Source organism: Eurytemora carolleeae, unplaced genomic scaffold (assembly GCF_000591075.1).
Source record: "Eurytemora carolleeae unplaced genomic scaffold, Eaff_2.0 scaffold1285, whole genome shotgun sequence".
NCBI classification, from domain to species: domain Eukaryota; kingdom Metazoa; phylum Arthropoda; class Copepoda; order Calanoida; family Temoridae; genus Eurytemora; species Eurytemora carolleeae.
In genome coordinates, this window is record NW_019397180.1 from 93076 (window position 1) to 111515 (window position 18440).

Here is an 18440-nt window from a genome sequence, read left to right on the forward strand (position 1 = left end):
TACTGTATTATGTAAACTTTAAATCATGTAAAAACGTTATGTTGTATATTATGTAAACTTTAAATCATGTATAAACGTAATGTTGTAATCTGTAAACTTTAAATCATGTAAAAAGGTTATGTTGTATATTCTGTAAACTTTAAATCATGTATAAACGTAATGTTGTAATCTGTAAACTTTAAATCATGTAAAAAGGTTATATGTTGTATTCTGTAAACTTTAATTCATGCATAAACATTATGTTGCTTCTGTAAACTTTAAATCATGCAAAGAGGTTATGTTGTATATTCTGTAAACTTTAAATCCTGTATAAACGTTATGTTGTATTATGTAAACTTTACATCTTGTATAAACTTTAAGTTGTATTCTGTAAACTTTAAATCCTGTATTCTGCAAACAATGCATAGTGTATTCTGTAAACTTTAAGTAGTGTATTCTGTAAACGTTAAATTGTATTGTGTAAATTTCAAATCCTGTATTCCCTAAACGTTTTGTTGTGGGCAGTGTTCTGGACATTTTCTTTTGAATTCTAAAATTTTCTCATGTATTTTGGAAAATTTATCCTGTATTCTGTAAATGTTCATGAGCTGTATACTGTATTCTGTAATCGTTATAATGTGGTCTGTATTCTGTAAACTTGAAATCCTGTATTTATGATGGATTCACGCAATATGTTTCACAATGTTAGTCAGAGGGCTAAATACAAACTAAGAGTTCACGGTTCAGTCAACAATGAACTATGAAGCCACCTCCGAATAGTCGGACGTTATTTACCCACATGACTCCCGCACCAAGGGAAACCTAGGAGTTAAACAGTAAACTACAAGGTCTGTTTATATGTTACCCATACGTAAATGAAGAGATTTTAATGGCGACCCAAAATTCTAAAAATAAAATTGAGTTTTGTTTTCTGCCTATAACATATAGTTTTCATTCATTAAAAGGAAGAAGTTTATAGTTTTAATGGAATAAGAATATAGGAAAATTTCAAAATACTTTTTGATACATTCCATAAAGTCTGCTCTAATGTCTTATCCTTTGTGGAAAACCCAGGATACTTTTTATGAAAAGAATTTACACTTTACAGAAGTATAGTAATTAAGTAGTTTTTTTTTTTTAATGAATTATATCATTATATGAATTAGGATGAGACAACATTCTAAATTCTTCATAAATTTAAAAGTAAGGCCGCTCAATGTGAAAATACTACAATATTTATCTGGTGTTTATAGTTACGGTGACGAAATGTTTAGTATTTATGGAAGATGACTTGAAGGCGTTAATGAAGTCTCATCCTCTACTAATAAATCTTCTTACAAGAGAGTTTTATTAAATTATTTTGTTAAAAAAAACTTTATAAAACTAGGTCTTCAGGACGATTCGCGCACATAAGAAATAACATCTTCAATTTTGGTTTTCGGCCAAAAACCTTCTCTGGGGCCCTGTGAAAAAAATTTGAGCTTTATCGATTAAGCCCTCTGGGAAACCAAATTTGAATACAGAGATAATCTGCGTTTTTTTCATCTCGGAAACAAAATAATATTTATTACTACAGTGGTTTGGCATTTATATTAATACAATGAAGACGACTTTTCTACTTAGGTTTTGATTTTTAACGAGGTTTTATCAAATTACAAGTTTACAAGTAAATAAAAAGAAGCTGCTATTTAACATCTTCTCTTTGTTTCAATGTTTTTGTGAATCCATGCCGTTTAAAAGCTTGGTAGAAATCAAAATTAAAATAGAAATTAGTCTTTATTGTATTGATATATAATACGACGACCAATGTATAATTGTACAGGGTTAATCGTAAAGGAATACCCTTTCACGATGACAAACATCTAAATATATCGATCTGCCTTGTAATGGTTTAATAAATGATTTGTCAAAAAAGCTTATCAGTTGCACAGCTCTAATTGAATGCAAGCAAGAAAACTTAGTAAATGTCACATAAACGTCTCTTCAGTTTCATCCTTTGTGGTCAACCCTGCATAAAAACCAGTTGCGAACTTGACCACTGCACTGGCCAGTTTTTAATGATTTGAATACAAGATCCCATGCAAATGAAGAATAACATATTTAAGGAATGGTCTAGATGTTCAACTCAAATGCAGAAAATTGTGTATTTTTTCTATTTGGTAAAAGATTTGTGAAAATCTTCCAAAAAATTTTCAAATTAATTTTGCTTTTAATTTTCCTTGGCTTAGACGGGCTTAAAAACATAAGCTAGGAATTAGAGGAAACTATGAGGAAGATTACCTTTTCACTAATCAACATCTAAAAATTAGAGTTGATATTTTTAACAAATTTTTATTTTAAAAATATCGGATTTAAATAGAACGCATGTAATGGTCAATGTAAAATATGACAACACATATTTTCAGAGGTAAAATAATGTACTTACAATAAAAACAAAACGCAAGACAAAAATATTTAGGATTGTAAATATGAATACAGTGTAAATTAAAAGTTTAATTTCACTCCAACAAACGTCTTCACTTTTTTACTCTCAAAATCCAAATTTGAACTATGGAAAAAATAGATGGAAAAATAGATTAAAAAAATTTCCTGATCTCTGAATGGTTCAGCAAGTTTTAGCATAAAAGTAAGCGAAAAGGAATTCTGCTTTGTTAAAAAAATTCAGTAAATCTTAAGGAAATATTTATGACCTGGATCCGGATTCTTTCTTTCCAGTGCGGATCCAGAATCCGGATCCGGATCCGGACCCGCATCAAAATTAAATGGATACTGAAAAAAGTGAGAAAAAAAACATGTTTGCCCAGTTTTTCCTGTAGTCTTGTAATCTGAAGCAATGTTGGTAGAGTACTAAGGATAATTTTATCACATTCCTTATCTCTTGATATTTACTGTATTATCACAAGCACAAACTATCTTATCTCGTCTCTTGAGAAAACAAATGCAATTTTTTCGGGTTTGCTCAGAGTTTCTTCACTATTTTCCAACAAATCTCTTTCATCTGAAACAAATAGGTTGAAATTGTTAAAATGTACAGTTCCTAAAATAAAAATCATTTAAGAGGAACCCACAAAATTCTATTCACCCAGTAAAATGTCAGTGTACATAAAATTTACTTTTGATTCATCCTGTATTTTACACAAGAATACGTCCAAATCACCGCATTACATCCTTAAGATTCACCCTGTACTTTAAATACTACCATGTCACACTGGTAAAAAAATCCTTCTGGTTTTACCCCGTAATACTCTGTATTGTAGAATATTTGTTGAATGTTTAAAAGAATTTAAAATAATGCGCAACAAGAGCAATCTATTCTGATAAAAGTAGCTTTACCCTAAAAACTGTCAGTACCAATTCAAAACTGTCAAAGATAAAAATATTCTCAAATGAAAACGAAACAATTAGAAATATAGTTCAAAATAAACTTTAAAATAACTAAGCTATATAAAGGTGTGAATCAGACAATGCAATCTGTACATGGAAGGTCACTTAAACTTACGCTTACAGTCCCTTTCATGGGAATTCCCCAATGACCCGTACAGGGTGTCATTAAAATATCTCACATATAGCAGAATTCAGTTTATAAAATCTTTTAGCCCCCCCCCCTTTAAGCTTAAAACGTCAGAACGGCTTAACCAATCGGGCCGCAATATTTTGCGGGACCTCACATAACTCCAGGGAAGGTTTTATGGTTGCTAATGCTCAGAATTACAAAATTATTGTCTCCAATTTTCGTAAAATCTTGAAAACCCACGAAAAAAAATTGTAAATCCGGTAAATTTTTAATTATTGTTTTATTGAAGATAATAAAATTGCTGAGAGATTGAGCGATAATTAAAAGTTTAAATAGAGATTGCAAAGTTTAATTAAATTTTACATTTAACTATGAAAAAGATCTTTTTCTAGTGTGAAATAAACATTGAAATAAAAAAATGCCAACACTTATAACTGAACATTGCACTCTCATTTACTTCTTGCAGATTTTTTTTTACAAAACCATCATTTTTCTTTTCAGATATTTCAGCTATTTTAAAGTTTTCATCTTGCATAATCTATAAATATACAGAGCGTAGTTAGTATATTCTGTAAACTGTATTGATTAACTAAGCTATTACATTACAAACAGACTTCACAACTGCGTAGAGACTAAAGAGAGGAGGGAGGGGGGCCGGGGGCTGGCAAAAAAAATTAAATCTGTTATTTTTAATTGCAGGGTGGCCAAAACTTTTTGAAAAAGTTCGTACAAACATCCGTATATTTTCAGAAAAAAAACGTACATTTATGAAAATACATCTGTACAATCCGTACTTTTTTTTCGAAAAATCCGTACATTTAAGAGAGAAATCCGTACAAAAAAATGATTTTCCTTTGTGTTCGTATGTGAGCAAAGGCTGACCTTATAGTGCTTTAAAATTTATCTAAAACAAAACGGTGCACTGTGCAGTGTACATATGATAAAGATGATAAAGCCGGATAAAAAAAATCACGATGAAATAAAAAATACAATTAAAAAATCTGCTTACTTTTTAAGTTTGTACTATTATGTTAGCTTTTCTTTTTTTTTTTTTTTAATTTTATTTTTATTTTCTTAATTGGGATGGTTTTCCTTATTTGTCTAAGCTTAGAACTCATTATTTAGCAATAATGAAAAGCCCTATGTATTAATTAAGTAATCCTTGACCTTAAAATGTAATCAGATTTAAAGTTAGGATGATTTTTGTGAAATCTTTTGCGCTTTTTCAACACTCAACAGTGTGTTCCCAATAAACATGGGAAGTAAGTGACGACTTACACGTACATTATGACGACTTCTTAATTCCAATGTTTATTGGAACGTGTATAACATGACAAGAAAACCAGAATTGGTTGGTTTTAACTTCTTAAAGTACGACTCTTTGTTTTGTTTTCGGGTAATCTATTAATTTCAGATATTTCTGAATTTTAAATGAAAAAAAAAATTCATATTTAGGAAATGGCTGCATTATAAAAAAAAGAGGAAGGTCTAAAAATAAAGGAGCCCCTAATCCCATTCTGTTCATAATGGACCATAATTCTTTAGTTTGAGAATGCTCTTCTTTCTGAGCCTTACACTTTTTATGTTATAAAAACTTCTTGGAGTGTAAGAGATTGCCCCGTGTTTTCAAGTTTAAATTTTTCACATTTTATTTTGAATTATTCTTAAATTATGAAAAAATTAACAGATTTTTTTCAAACAAAAAAAGTAAACTGATAATCTGAGGTTTCTTTTTAAGCTAAAATTATGGATAATCGATAATTATTTTTGAGCTAGAGCAATCTAAATATAAAATTGGCATTTTTAAAAATAAATAAAAGAAAGCTATGGTACCGACACATTTCATGCTAACTTTGCAACTATTTTTTTATAAATCGGTATATTCCACAGCTCGCGTTTTCATCAAAAACATTTAATCTAAATCTGGTCAAAAAAGAATTACGAAGTAGTAACAAAAAAGTATGAGAAATAGAAAGAAAAAATGTAAACCTGGAAATAACTAAAATTGATCCCTGAGTACCAAATACCCCTACTGCAAAGGTTTTTTTTTGTGGGACATCATGTTATTTCTGGAACATATTCTCGAATAAACACTTATGGAACATATTCTCGAAAAGATGAAAGAATGAATTTTAATTGTCAATTGAAACAACAATCAATAAAGATAATAAGTTGATCTTCACTTTGACGAGACTTTTTCATGCAAACTTTTCATGGGAAAATTAGCGTTTGTTGAGTCAAATCGAAAAGAATAATGTTTTCCAGGCTAAAAACCTGAAAATCCGTACAATTTGAGACATCATCCAATTGTTTGGTAAATATCAAAAGTTCAAAACCCGTACAATCCGTACATTTTTCTACCCTGTAATTGATTTCATAAGATGGATATATCGTTTTTTATACCTATTTATCGAACACCTTTGATTTTTAATTGCAAATCTAATACGTATATTTTAAAACATTTGAAAAGACTACCTCCAGATCAAAAGATTTGAAAATTAGAATATCAGAGTTTGTGACAAAGACTCAATTCCTTTAAATATTTATGAACTGGATCTTTCACCACGGTACTATTTCACTAAGTATTTCACTATATCAACCTTTTACCATTTGAAAAGTGAACAAACAAACATCTAGCTTTTTTTCTGTTCAAAATTAATTAGATGCTTTTCTAGATTTTCAACGGCATGAACACATTTTCGCATATTTAAGAGTAACAATCCCGTAAAATAAATGTAATTATAAAAATTTGAAATTAATAAATCGAATCTAAATTAACAAATGTTTATTATTCAGCTTTCATGATAATTTATTTGTTTTTCTGGATTTCTAGTTGATCTAGTTCTACACATGTTGATTAAATAAGATTTACTGTCGAGGAGTCTGAACTATAACAAAGCAACATTTGCATTGAAAAATTGTATGCAGCTGTTGAGAAAAAAATATGTATATAATTAATAAATTGACAGCAATTTGCAGATTTAGAAAAAATCTTTGAACACAGTTTTAAAAAACAAATGGATATATTCAGTATGATTAAAATAAGTATGTATCTTTACTTAAAAATAATTTACGTCAACTCTGGTATAAATACTGGTATAAATATACTATTCAGAGTTCAAAGAAAAAGAAAACTTTTAATACATTTTTTTTCTTCTTATAATCTTGACAAGGTTTAAAAATAATTTAATTATCTGTTCATGAATGTAAAGGAGTTAAAAGGAAAATTTAAGTCTAAAGGGGAACAAAAAAGAAGCGATGAACAAGAAAATTCAATAAACAATGTCCGACACGGTCAGATAGAAAATGCAAGCAGTTCAAAGGTTATCTATCAATAGATAAGCAACTGTACATAACTCTGTAGGGGTATCTTGTCAGAATACCTAGCTACCCCTTGGCCAAGGCGCGGGTGATTTATAAAAAAATGGAAAGAAAAGAAAAATCGGACATAAACTGATAAGTTCTTCCCCCTTTTTAAGATAAGAGAAAAGATCGTGAAAGATCCCCAATGTGGGATCCCCAGACCGCCATCGGAAGTAATGGTCTCAGTCAGGACTGATTCCAAAACCCGGTACAATATACATCACACAACGATGCACTTTTAGTTAGTTCCTTATACCTGCATCTCTTTAGCATAAAAACGACAAAAGATTACAAAATCTGAAAAGAATTTAGAAAAATGGCCATAGAACGGAGTTTACATGAATAAGTTTAGATTGGATCCCAATCTTTAAAAAAAAGTTTTAAAATCAATATCATCATTTTACCTAGAAATTTGTCAATACATTTGTGCTTCTCTGCCGCCTCTTCCACCTCTTCTTCCTCTTCTTTTACCTCTTCCACCTCCTCGGCCTCTTCCCCCTCTATCCCATCTTGCACCTCTTCCACCTCTCCCTCTATTTTCCCCTCCTCCTCCCCTCCAGCCGTTAAACTCTCCTTCTCTTCCTCTTCCTCGTCCTCTCCCTCTTCTAGATTCTAATTCTCCCATTCCTCTTCTTCCTCTATTCGATCTTCCACCTATTCCATCTCCGTTTCCTTGAACTCTTCTACCTCTGGTTCCGAATCCTCTTTCTCCTCCTCTCAAATCTCCTCTTCCCCAACTACCACTGTTCCAATCTCCTTCTACCCTATATCCCCCTTCATCCCAATCACCACCTCCCCATTCTCCTCCTTCCCACTCTCCTTCCCATTCTCCTCCTTCCCAATTTCCTCCTCCTCTTCCTCTCCCTCTGTTACCACTTCCTCTATCTTCTTTTCCGCCTAAACTGCTTTCTTCTGGCAGAGAAAAAACCTAAAACCGTAGACAATCAATATATGTATATATCATGTAAGTTTGTATGTTTGCATTTAATAAATGTCAATACGGCTAAACCGATTAGCCGAACTTTTTGTGGTAACTTGAACGACCAAAAGAAAGGTTTCTGGCCAGTCAAAATTTAGAAAAATTCTATTTTTTTCTATTTATTTCCATTTTTTTCGAATATACAAACAAAAACTAAAAAATCCACGAAATTATTTAACTTCTTATAATTTTAAAATCTACAAAATAGTAAGGCATGCACCCACAAACATCAGGAGCAAATAGCAAAGATTTTAACTAGAAATAAGGAGGCAAAGCTAAAAATTTCAACCCTAGGGTGGCGGTAGGTATACCAGAACTTCACAAGCTATAACTAAAACATAATGTTTATTATGAGGTATTTTTCTCAAATAAAAACTTCCTCTATGAATAAATTTAGGTATCCAAAAGCTAAACAGCAGTTTAAGATAGGACAGGATAGGAGCAGGGGTATATATTTTTAATAATACACCCGACGTGGTCGGGGGGGAGGACTGGGATGGGAGGAGGTCTATCTTTGATGCTCTTGTGTAAAAAATGAACATCAAAAGACAAGATTTTTCACCCATTTGATATTTTTAAATCATAACTTCATTTATTTTCTCCTAAAAATAATTAATTTTCCCTGATTTAGCGAATAAAACCCTAAAAGAATTGGGGGTCTTCGCACAATAATACCTAGCATCTGGGAGGAAAAATTATTTTCAAAAGAGGGAGGGAGAGATTTTTCATGAAAATATACACCCCTGATCTAAATTGTATAGTGTTTATACCTGTGTTAGATTAGTTGGATGCTTTTTATACATAGTGGATTGGTTCTCAGTATAGTATCCAGGGCTGGAGAAAGAATCGTCCTCAGCAAACTCTGACCCAATCAGCCGATCCACCGCAGGTACTCCGGAGTTATAATATGCAGCCTGGTTGGTATTTATCAACGTATTCTGGTTCTGAGAGTAAACGTTCCAATCATGAGTCCCTGCGTGGGTGTTTGGGTTCCAGTTTGCAGATTTATAACTCTGTGCGTTCACTTCGCCGCTCTCATTCCACTGATTATTAGTTAAACGTTCTGCTGAGTTTGATACCGAAAAAATAGAATCCGTTCCAGCGTTCCATGCCTTAGCCACAGGCTGAGTTCCATCATTCCATCCTGATTTAGTTCCTTCGTTCCAGAACCTGACCTGTTCCTGTCTGAAATGGTTTGAATCCATCGCGGCAGCCTTTTCCGTTTTAAAAACAGTTCCAAAATCCTCTCCAACAACAGCATCTTCATTAGATGGAGAAAAGGCTTTCTCAAGGTAAAAAGGACTTTCTGAAACAGTTGACATTAAACTTGGTTTCAAACCAGGTTCTGGGATTCCTTCAAGATCAGAATCTTTTCTATGTTCAAGTTGGTTGACTGCTTCTGATTTTGATGTGGGTTCAGAGTTTGATTTTATTTCCAGGGTTGCTTCTTGGTCTATGTTTAGTTTTATATCAGATTCGGTAACAGACTTGCATTCTGATACTAACTCTTGTTCCTTTTCTGTCAACAGAATAGGTTCAGGTTCAACTTTGTTGTCTTCTCTCTGTTCCATAGATTTGTTGAGACGAGGTTCCGGGGGATCGTCTGCAAGATCTATCAGTTCTATCTCAGACTCAGGGTTCAGACGTCTACCATGATTCTCAAATGTCCAGCCTTGATTTTTCAGATGTTTTAACGAAGGAGATATTGTGATCTTTAATCCTGAAATATTAAATTCTTATATATTTTCCGATGAGTGCAGAAAGCATATTTAAAGAAAGTTTAAAAACGTTAACACCTGCAACTTTACAAGTGTGTTTTAATTCTTCTGAACCGTCAGTTTAAAGTCATAGATTTTTTGTATAAAGTTGCATAAAAAAATAAATATTAGAAACTTAGAAACCCTGGGGAATATTTTTTTACTATTTTTTTTAAAATTTGAAACCCTAAAATCAGATATGTATATATTATCCTTTAGATGAAGAATCATCCTAATTATATTAAGTATAAGAAAACGTGATTTATTAAGGTTTTCAGTTGATACTAGCTTTCAGGAAATTTATTGAAATAAAAACATGGAAAATTAAAACCATTATTAAAAATTAAAAATTTTACCTGTAAATTTTTTCCTATGGACTTCCGTTAGATTTTGATTTCCAGTGATGTCCGATTCAATCAGATGCATTTGCTGGACTGATCCAGAATCATTTTTAGGTTCAGTTCCTTCCACATTTCGGGGCCCAGTTGGTTCTAGATTTCGGAGCTCAGTTGTTTCTGGATTTCGGGGCTCAGTTGTTTCTGGATTTCGATGACCAGTTGGTTTTAGATTCTGTGACTCAGTTACATCGACGTTTTGGGGCCCAGTTGTTTCTAGATTTCGGGGCCCACTTGGTTTGAGATTTTGGGGCTCAGTTACTACGACATTTCGGGGCCCAGATGGTTCTAAACTTTGAGGCTCAGTTCCCTCGACATTTCGGGACTTAGATGGGCATAAATTTTGGGACGGTTCTAGATTTTGTGGACCAGGAACAGTTGTAGGTCCAGAAGTAGGGATTGGAACAGGAACTGAGACAGACTCAGCTACATGATCTAGGTTTGAAAAGCGTTTCTTTGTCAAGGGTTCCTCAGAAGGAACTAGGGTCGGAGAAGGACGTTTTGTAGGTTTAGTTGGACTGTTCGACTTGACTTGAACTGGTGGTTGCGGAATTGAACCAAGATCTTGATGATCTGAGTTTTGACGGATTGTATTAGTTGCGCTTTGTACTTGATTTCTAGGGAGTGTAATTGTTTTTTTGGTTTGTTTGTTAATGACTGTACTTGGTATCATCTGCTTTTTAAACGGGGTATCCTTAACAGTATTACTGGGAGATATGTTGAAAACAAGTTTTTTCTGTAAGCTAGGAGATGGTTCAGCTGGCAATATGTTTTCACTGCTAGGATTTACATTACTAAAGCTGGAACTAAAAGCTTTAAATTTATTTTTATTATTTTGTGGATTTTCTTCTTCGATTATCTGAATGTCATCATCTTGATACGGGACAAGGGGATTAACATTTTCAGATTTGTTTTTGTCGAGAAGGTTTTGTCTGTATCGACCGTACGCCAAGAGACTAAGGTAAACCATTCTTCTGAAATAAAAATAAAATTATGTTTCTTTATTTAGTTAAATATGGTCTGTCCTAGTAAACGAATTTTGGACACTTTCTGGGCCGAGCGCTGCAGCTAGGATGGGCTAGGGGAAGGGGGGGCCAAAAATCGTATACTAGGAAATTACCCAGAGTCAATATTTTTTAATAACAGATTTTGCATTATATTGTGGGTTATTATTATCCTTTTGAATACAATAAATTCAGTTATTTAATGTTTAAATCACTGTTTATTTAATGATGTTGACTGAATCAGCTGACAGTGACGTTACTACTTAACCTACAAGTATTGTGTACTGTGTCTGTATCAACGCTTTCTTTTGTTTACAATAACCTTTCATACAAATTTCTCTTTCGATTTCCATTATTGTTTTTATTAAGAAGAATTGAATTCTCCTTGGTATTCATTAAGACTTAAGAGCGTACACAGGGTGGGGGGGGCAAGGGGGCGATACTCCCCTAAACCTGTTCCGGGGGAGGCGTATCCCACCTAGAACGATAACAATTTTCAAATCTGAAACCATTACGATTGATGGACTGCAAGGGCGTATACAGAAATAAATGTAGGGGGGGGCAAGATTTGCGCGAAGCGGAAAATTTTTTTTTTGCCCCCCCCTAGGAGCTCCTAGGGGGGGGGCAAAATTCGAACTGTAAACTCATAACACTTGGCTTCTTGGATATCAGGCATAAGTATAAGATACTTAAAAGGCACACATACAGTCCAAATAATTACCTTCTAAGCATTGTTTCTAAAAAATCGACATTTTATTATACTTTTATAGGTATATTTAGTATTTAAACTAGAGATAGTAAAAGACATTTTTGAAAATAAAAACTTAACTTAAACTTAAATTCTATGAGATGAAAAGAAGTACAAAGGTCCAGAAAATAATTATGACTTGTAAAAGTTTCTGTTGTGAAAAAAAGTAGGAGTACAATTGCTGCAATCTAAGAATGAATGATAACTCAAGACTTATAATTAACAGTATTTGATTCATGATAATTATTAATCAGCAATTCACAGATACCAGTCACAACGGCAACTTTTAACAGACTCACATCACTACTTAACAAGACTAGCATATAATGTAAAGTGTGTGAGCTGTACAAATGTATGCAGACTGTGTGTTCTCTGAACCCAACTAAACTCTGTGTACTCTGTGAACTTAAAAGTTAAAATTAGGTTAGGTTGGTTAGGTTAACTTGGTTACAGCATGAGCACTGCACTGTAATTATATATATTTTAAAATTTTGATTTTTTATAATAATCATGAAAAGCAAACTTATTTTTTTTGTGTTCTTCACTCTTCAGTTAAGATTTGAAAAGTGTGAAAGGCTTGCAGAATTCTAGGGGGGGGCTACGCCCCCCCCCTTTACAAGTCTAGGGGGGGGCACTGCCCCCCATGCCCCCCCCTGTATACGCCCTTGATGGACTGCATGTGATATACCTGCAAAGTAAACAATTAAGAAGCCAATTTCCAAATGTTCTGAAGTTACAGTTCAAATCCCCCCCCTTGTTTTGCTCCTTGTGCAGGGGCAAATTTTTCCCCCATATATCCTTTCCTTTCTCTTCACATACCCTCCCATCCTTCCCAATAGTTCTCTACAAATACCCTTCTATCCTTTATCCCTTAAATTCTCTGCACATCCCTTACATCCTTCCCTTATTCTCTACGCAAACCCTCCCATTCTTCCCTAATCCTCTACACATATCCTCCCAGCCTTCCCATATTCGACTCTACACATATCCTCCCATCCTTCCCAAATTCGACTCTACACATATCCTCCCATCTTTCCCTTATTCTCTACACAAACCGTCATATTCTTCCCTAATCCTCTACTCATATCCTCCCAGCCTTCCCATATTCGACTCTACACATATCCTCCCAGCCTTCCCATATTCGACTCTACACATATCCTCCCATCTTTCCCTTATTCTCTACACAAACCGTCCTATTCTTCCCTAATCCTCTACACATATCCTCCCAGCCTTCCCTTATTCTCTGCACATATCCTCCCATCCATTCCTTCCCTTATTTTCTACACATACCCTTCTATTTTATATCCCTTAAATTCTCTTCACATCCCTCCCATCCTTCCCTTATTCTCTACGCAAACCCTCCCATCCTTCCCTTTTTCTCTACACATCCTCCCAACCTTCCCTTATTCGACTCTACACATATCCTCCCATCTTTCCCTTATTCTCTACACATATCCTCCCATCCTTCCCTTATTCTCTACACACACCCTTCCATCTTTCCCTTATTCTCTACACATATCCCCCAACCCTTCCCTTATTCTCTACACATATTCCTCCCATCCTTCCTTTATTCTAGACACATACCCTCCCATCCTTCCCATAGTAAGTATGCTTATATATATTGTAAACTATGAAAATTAGTAGAATAACCAAACATTACTGTAATTTCTTGAAGTCAATAATGCAAGTCATTCTTTAGATTCCCTTAGAGTCCTGTGTCTCACTCTATGTATCTATCTATCTACATATATTGTCTGACTATCAATCTATCTATAGTAAATAGAAACTGCATGACTCGTCAAGTATGACGAGTATACCTGAACATATCTTTATATTGGTATTAGTTCACATATAGTGGTTTTCTTTACTTCATTGGTTTCAGTAGTTTGACAGTAAATACAGTGATATCAATAATCAGTAAAAATAAGTTGTTTTCATTGATATAGTTTTTTCAGAATAGTAAAAATCTGGTAAAAGTTTTAACTCTTATATACATATATATGTCAGCTATAGCTGGCAAAACGGCTGGACCAAATTTTCTGATTTTTTTTTATGAATTACATGGGCCTATTAGTATTGGGTACACGAGGGATAATATAGACTAAAAATTAATGATTTTTTTTCTTCACAAACCTTTTTTTCAAATCGATTTTTTAAAATTAGAAATTTTTTTCCCACGGGCAACGCCGGGCACATCTAGTTTATAATAAAACATATAAAATTTAAATAATACGTGCACTACAGTTTAGTTTTACTTGATAGAAAGAAGAACAAAAGATTTATTTCAGGTAGTTATGGAAGCTTTAGGTTTTAATCTGATCACACCGTGCTCAACAAATTCCAAGGATAAAATAGAAAAAGAAGTAAAAAATGATGGACAAGAGACAACGGACGAGGATGCTAAAGAAAGACATCCTTGGAATAGATTAGGAAAATATGCATTAATTTAGAAATATTATACTTTTCCAACCAATCCCTTCTCTTCTTTTTTTCACAACTTGTGTTTATATTTTAAACTTGATAATTTTTCTTGAATTGCCCACATCAAGGTGTGCACAGCTGCCGTTAAACTTGTCTGATAAAACTTGTAGTTTTCCTTTCAAAATTTAAGTTCAGAGAGAACATTATTACGTTAATTAATTATCCACAAAAGATATGACTTCAGCTAGACCATATCTAGAATTTATTAATGCGAGTAAACCGATTTTGTCCCCAAACTGGATATTTGTCTTTTTCTGTAAGAAAACAGTTAACATTTTCTTAAAGTGCTGTATTTAAGATAATCTAACCTAATTAGATCTTAATGCTTGGACACAAATGTCCAATATTTTCTAAATAATATATTTACAATGACCAGTGCTGTACCAAGTTAGCATAATGACTGCAGTTGTATTAGCTCTCAGACTTCATTCTATAGGAACCAGTGAAACCAAACACTATAAAACCTAACCGTTAAACCATTGAAACCAAACGAATTTAAACCTAACCGTTAAACTATAGAAACCTTTAAACCTAACCGTTATACCATTGAAACCAAACACATTTAAACCTAACCGTTAAACTATAGAAACCTTCAAACCTAACCGTTAAACCATTTAAATCTAACCGTTAAACTATAGAAACCTTTAAACTAACCGTTAAACCATTGAAACCAAACACATTTAAACCTAACCGTTAAACCATTGAAACCAAACACATTTAAACCTAACCGTTAAACCATACTTTTTAAAATCTGTATGTTAATCTTTAAATTAACGTTTTAATCTTTAAACAAACCTTTTAATCTTTAAACTAACCTATCAATCATAAAACTAACCTTTGTATTATATTAAATCCTTAAACTAGCCTTTATATACTTGAACTAACTTTTAAATCCTTAAATTAACCTTTATATACTTGAACTAACCTTTATATACTTGAGTTAACCTTTATATCCTTAAAATAACTTTTATATTCTTAAATTAACCTTGAAATCGTTTAACTAACCTTGAAATCCTTAAACTTACCTTGAAATCATTGAACTATCCTTTAAATCCTTAAACTAACCTTAAAATTCTTAATCTAAAACTTAAATACTTAAACCAGCCTTCTCATTCTTAAACTAACCTTTTTTATTACTTAACCAACCTGAAAAGATGTACAATTGAACTTTTTGTTCAGATTAAATATCAAGAAATTAATTTAAGATTACTTTTACAAAACTGCACTCATGCAGCTTCAGTTGTCAAAAGTATAAAGTTTAATCATTATTTTTAAGTATTTATGAAATAAATAATGAATCATTTTTTTCTGGAGTTAAAATGTTGAGTAAAATATGAAACTAAGAATCAAGTTGTGTAAATTATGCACTTTTAAAAAATAAAAAATCAAGGATAAAACTTTCTGAGTAGATTTACTGATGTTATCTGTATCATCTTAAAATGACTGTTTTCGTTGCATCATCATAAATCCAGTTTTAATATCTTTTATTTTAGTAATTAGTTTCTAAGCAATTAAATTAGGCAATTTTCCAATAATCATCCCGTAGATAAATAAAGGGTTACCCACAATGGATAATGCTTAAATCGATGACCTGTAATTCTTCATATTAAATGATTATATGTAGTTTATCTCTATTTATCATACAGAGTCATGATCAGCATTGAAGGGGCTGTTTTGTACAGAGGCGTATTCAGGGGGGGAGGCTAAGCCCCCCCCTCTTGACCAGTGAAACCTATTGTTTTTAGGGGGTTTTCAGGCCCCAATGGCTGCTGAGGCCCCCCCCCCTCGGAGGAAAAAAATGCCCTCCCTGGACAAATTCCTGAATACGCCCCTGGTACTTTACAGACGTAATTTTACATGACTGATTATGGATGACGGACTTATCCTAGTAGTTCTCTGCAGAAGTGCTTGTAGGATTATTTATTTAACTTATTTTGCAAGATGTTTAGAAAATAAGATATTAATATTTACTTTCCAGGGGTCGCCAAAGTTAAATGTTTTTTTTTAATTTTTTTATTTTGAAACCGCGTTTGACATCGAATATTCGGAATTTTCGAGAAATACGTACAGTAGTAGTATAGTACAGTACACAGTATACAGTGCAGTAAGCCAGGGGCGTACGAGGGGCCCGGGTCCCTCCTACATGTACCCCCCCTGAAATATACGTACAGTATAAGTAAAGTACACAGTATACAGTGCAGTAAGCCAGGGGCGTACGAGAGGCCCGGGTCCCCCCCTACATGTACCCCCCCTGAAATATACGTACAGTAAGTACAATACACAATATACAGTACAGTAAGCTAGGGGCGTACGAGAGGGGGGCACCAATATAAAAAAATACATCAAAATCTCACTTTTGCCTCTAACTAAAACAGTTTGATTAAAAAAGCTTTAATCATTAATTAATACTGCCTTCAATGTAAATATACCTTTGATATCATTATTTATAATTATACAATATGTATCGTTTCTATGAAAATAAAGATATTTTTAAAGAAATATTTCCATCTCTATTTTTCACCCATTGAAGCTTACCTTGACCTGTTCCTTTCAGAACTATAAAGCACTTGTTTTCAGCTTCAGCTTTAAAAAAGCAATTCAAAAAAGTCTTATCGGTTTATGCGTGAAAACTTGCAAGCTTTGGATCACAATTATAACTAACACAATTCTTAGCTACGTTTCTGTAATCAAAAGAATCTTGTTATTAAATGACTTGACAAAGAAAGTCACGAAAAATTAAAGTAAATTAAACGTCAGATTTAAAACTTACATGTTTTTAATCATAACTTCTCTTTAATTAAGATATATGTTTTGCATTCTTGTATGCAACTAATGCAACCAAATAATTCTCGTACTGAATGTTGAAATATAGCAGTATTAGTATTCAGGGTTACCCAGAAAGGATGAGACTGTAAAGTCAAAGACGACCCAAAACTCTTAAATATGTCGATTTAAAGATTGAGTTTTGGTTTACTAAATAATTAAGAACAAAAAACCTAGTTTTGTCCTACAAGGAACCCTAAATGTAAGAAAACGGACAAAACACCAGTTTTGTCCTGCAAGGAACCCTATATGTAAGAAAACGGACTAAACAAATTCCGTACAGTCTCATCCATTGTAGGTAACCCTGTATTCATCTATATTAAATACAATAGTTCCAATAGTCTCAAAACAGTCCTACAATATCAATAAAATTCTTTGAATTGTCAAAAAATATTCAATCATCATGTCAAATAAACGACGAAAGAGATCAAAAATGAATAAAACGAAAGATTTCTTTGGTGAAAAGGATTCAAAGGTTAGCACATTTTTTATATCTTAAGAGGGGAGGGGGGNCTTTTTTCCATTTATTCCTTTTCATTTAATTTTATTTCCTTTATAATAGATATAATGATTGGAAAATAAGGTTTTCTAATAATCCTAAAATAATCATCGATTAATGATAAATTAGATAAATTAACTGGAAAAATATATACACGTGCCCTTCTTATAAACAGGATTCCCCCCTAATGTACTATCTATCTGTAACTAGGGATGTTAACGTTTTCATTTTTTTGAAAAACGATCGTCACCGACGTTCCTTCGTTAACAATCGTTAACGAAGACCATTCCTTTATGATGGTTAACATAATTGTCAGTAAATTTTTTTTCAAAAACGATCGTTTTTTAAAAGCGATAGTTTTTGAAAAAACAATCGTATAATAAACTGTCGCAAATCGTTTTTTTTAAAAAACGATCGTTATTCGTTTTCTAAAAGCTCAAAACGATCGAAAACGAAAAAACGATCGTTTTCAAAAACGACTAACAACCCTATTTGTAACTAGCTTTGCTAGCGGGAGCATGGGGCTTATCCAATAAAATTCAGGATATTTATCAACATGAAAAATTTACTAATTAGGAAGTTCTATGTAAAGTGGGAATACTTTGTATACATTTTTCGAATATACATCACACTTAAACTTCATGCAAATAAAACATAAGTTTCAACAAAGCATATCTTACGCCGAACTGGATCTAATTGTATTTAGGCAGCCAAATTTTTTTATCCACATAAACTCTTTTATTTGTTGTGGGGATAATTTTGATTATTTTTATGGACTACGGTATAGCTATATTTTTTGGTTTTTTGGTTTATACGAAGTGTAACATTTAATCCCTTGATATCGTTACAATCCCAGACATAAATCCTAGGGAAATCAAGATCAATCGTTGTTGGAGTA

At 32.9% G+C, this 18440-nt stretch overlaps 2 protein-coding genes across 2 annotated transcripts in view; one reads left to right on the forward strand and one right to left on the reverse strand.

Annotated features, from left to right (window-relative positions):
* Window positions 1-2699: 2699 nt before the first annotated feature.
* LOC111712556 (uncharacterized) lies at window positions 2700-10957 on the reverse strand. The gene is made up of 4 exons (XM_023487206.1): window positions 9949-10957; window positions 8606-9555; window positions 7328-7784; window positions 2700-2977 (listed from the first exon to the last, which is right to left on the reverse strand). The coding sequence occupies exons 1-4, from the start codon at window positions 10955-10957 to the stop codon at window positions 2889-2891; spliced, it is 2505 nt and encodes an 834-aa protein (XP_023342974.1). The 3' UTR covers window positions 2700-2888.
* Window positions 10958-14031: 3074 nt separating this feature from the next.
* Window positions 14032-18440, forward strand: part of LOC111712560 (protein O-mannosyl-transferase 2) — a 24073-nt gene continuing 19664 nt past the window's right edge. Inside the window, exons 1-2 of the mRNA XM_023487209.1 lie at window positions 14032-14169; window positions 14597-14656. Coding sequence (XP_023342977.1) covers window positions 14034-14169; window positions 14597-14656 — 196 coding nt within the window. The 5' untranslated portion in view covers window positions 14032-14033. The remainder of the gene's footprint in view (window positions 14170-14596; window positions 14657-18440) is intronic.